Below are 3,131 nucleotides of genomic sequence, written 5' to 3'. Positions count from 1 at the left end.
TCTTATTAAATAAACTGTACGTGAAACATATTTTTGCTTTCACTAAAGCCTAGGATCCCACCCATGGCTGACCACCACAGAAACACCCACATAAAGAAGATCGGACTAGATCGACCCTTCTCCTATCTTCCTAAAGCATTTATATAGCATAAGATGGATTTTGATTAAGATAAAAACTTTTATGCACACATTCTTATACACACAATTATACCTTCAACTCCTGATTTTAATTATTCATAATGCCTATACCAACTATACCTATACATTTCACTCCTTTTATCCTAGTTTCTTCAGACGATGACACCATTTTCTTTCAACATCTTAGCTAATGCCTCGTCATCTTTCACAACTTCAACAGTCTCTTTCACTTCTTTAGACAAAGACTCATTATCTTTCACGTCTTCTTCTTCTTCTTCTTCTTCTTCTTCTTAAATAATTTTTTTTTTATGAACTATCTTTCACGTCTTCTTGAGCACCTTCTTGCTTCTCTTTCTCTTCTTTCTCCGCCTTTAACCGAACTTCTTCCTCAGCTTTCTTTCTAGCTTCCTCCTTGGCCCTCTCAAGAGCTTCAATCAAATTCTTCAAACATGTCTCAACATCTTCATTCAGAGACTTAGGCCTCAAGTTCTCAGCAACATCAGCAGGAGTCATATTGGTTTCCTCAAACAAGTGGCCAATAGTCGCAAATAATTGGTGTGAATCAACATCCAAATAATTCTTGGCAAGCACCTTGAATGCTTCAAAGCAACAATAGGACAATTCTATATGTTTGTCCATGCGTACCCTCCTAATTAGAGTTGGATCAAGCTTTTCCACAAAATTAGTGGTGAAAACAACGATCCTCTCTCCCCCACAAGCTGACCATAGCCCATCTATAAAATTCAACAACCCAGAGAGAGTGACTTTACTCTTTCTTTCTTCTCCTTCTTCTTCTTCTTCTTTGGTCATTTTACTAATAGGATCCTTGGCTTCTTCAGCCTTCTCTTTCTTTTTTTCCTTCTTTCGTTGACCCGTAAGATCAAGTGAGCAATCAATATGTTCTATCACAATGATCGACTTACCTGTGGTTTCAATCAAAAGCCTCCACAGCTCTGTGTTGTCCTTAACCGCTGCCAATTCAAGATCATAGATATCATACTCCAAGTGGTTGGCCATGGCAGCAATCATGCTAGACTTACCAGTTCCAGGAGGACCATAAATAAGATAGCCACGCTTCCAGGCCTTGCCAATCTTCTTATAATACTCTTTTCCTTTGCTAAACTTAGTAAGGTCATTCATTATTTCTTCCTTTTTCTTTGATTCCAGGGCCAAAGTATCAAAAGTTGATGGGTGCTCAAAAGCTACATGGTTCCATTTGCGTGCTTTGTAACCTTCCCAATTCTGGCTGGGATTGTTAGTGTACAGCTTCCTTTGACGATTTCTCACCTTTATTGCCTTCCCATCTTGAAGTACATGAGGAAGGTAAGTTCCAGTGACAAATTCTCGGTGAGACTTATGGAAAGTGAGCTTGTAATACCTATTGTCCTCGGTGTTAGGGTACCATGAAATTGACTGCTGTGGTGCCACGTTTTTCTTTGAAACCCACCGAAGCTTGACCCCTTTATATTCATCTGTAACTTCTTCGTTTTCATCCATGCTCAGTACTACAGATTGAGTACTGTCTTCCACAACTTCTGCTCCAAGATTTTTAGCTTTCCTGGAGGACTTGTCACTGAGATATGTTTTAATGGCAGCATAGGCTTCACTGCGCTTGAAATACTCGCCAGAAAATTCATGAAACCTGATTTGGATATTGGGGGACAAGAAATTCACCAATCTGTGAATATAAGCTAGGATAGAGTCATGAAGAGTTTGAGGGAAATATTGGTGCAACATGGCCCAAAGAAACATGATGCTCGCAATCGCTGAGCCTAGTTGAGTCCATGTCTCCCCCATCATCATCATCATCTTCCTTCTGCAACCTTTTACAAATTGTTAGAGAAAAGTGTGTTTGCTGAGGAAAGAATAACACTGAGCTGCATTATATAGAAAATTGTAGAACCAACCTAAGGTCTTCTGATCAATAATATCTGAGATAGTTAAAAATTATATATTATATTTTGTGGTATTCGTCATATAATTTTATGTTTTTTTAGTCACAAAGGCAACTGCATGTTTTCTTGTTGCTATTAGCCCTCTATCTTTGAGCTCAATTTTTTATCCAAATCTCTGACCAATCAAATTTCACAGTACAGGACACGCCGAAGAAAGATACAAAGTGTGCTATGTCCATTCTCAAAAAAAAAAAAAAAAAAGTGTGCTATGTTGGCCCAACTGCTTGGCAACAACAGGGTATTGTTATCAATATTCAAACCAAAGGATTTCCTTTGAAAAAAAAAAAAGGGGATATTATAATGTAGAAATACTGGTCAGGCTTGACGATGATGTAATATGGCTGATGTCATAGCATGACTTATTTTAGGTCAAAATCAATTACATTGTTAATCTTATTCCCTAAAATTTATCTAGTAAGTGATTAATTTTTTTTTTTTTTTTGTGAGAGATAATTATAATATGATGCTCATCATACAGTTTGAACACTTTCCTTCTTAAAGTTCCAAATACTTTGTGTATAAAAATGTGTCAATTTAAATATAAAACCATTGACAAAAGATTTTAACTTCAATCTAAAGTTTCAAATAAAATATTATTAGCATCTAAAATTTAAAAATGATAGCTTGTTATTAATATCCACTAGTTAATTTCCTTGCTTATATTTTTAACAAAAAACACGACAGTTTTTTTAAATGACATTGCATCATGTATACTTTTTATCAAAAAATGCATATAAGAATAATAAGACCTGAATCCAATTCAAATCCAAACCTGTGCTTTGGGTGCTATTGATTCATATGAGAGAGAGAGAGAGAGAGAGAGAGAGAGAGAGATTTCATAACAAACCGGCCACCCCCTCCGTCCTTCTACTCTTGTACACTGATCCCCAAACCCACAACTAGCATATCCAAGATGTTCGATGGGGGTGATTGGGGTCCTCGAGGAGTTTTATTTATTGTGAATTTATGTTTCTACATTTTTAATTTAAGTTCACTATGGTTTTTTAATTAAAAAAATTATTTAGGGATCTCGATTAG

General features: G+C 36.2%; 1 protein-coding gene across 1 annotated transcript; it reads right to left on the bottom strand.

The window, feature by feature from the left end:
* Positions 1-290: 290 nt before the first annotated feature.
* Positions 291-1,947, bottom strand: LOC142633468 (AAA-ATPase ASD, mitochondrial-like). The gene is made up of 2 exons (XM_075807711.1): positions 477-1,947; positions 291-412 (listed from the first exon to the last, which is right to left on the bottom strand). The coding sequence occupies exons 1-2, from the start codon at positions 1,945-1,947 to the stop codon at positions 291-293; spliced, it is 1,593 nt and encodes a 530-aa protein (XP_075663826.1).
* Positions 1,948-3,131: the final 1,184 nt, after the last annotated feature.

This window comes from Castanea sativa, chromosome 1 (genome assembly GCF_040712315.1).
Source record: "Castanea sativa cultivar Marrone di Chiusa Pesio chromosome 1, ASM4071231v1".
In the NCBI taxonomy this organism is placed as follows: Eukaryota; Viridiplantae; Streptophyta; class Magnoliopsida; order Fagales; family Fagaceae; genus Castanea; species Castanea sativa.
Note: the sequence above shows the minus strand (reverse complement) of the source record. Positions and strands in the feature narration are given on the sequence as shown.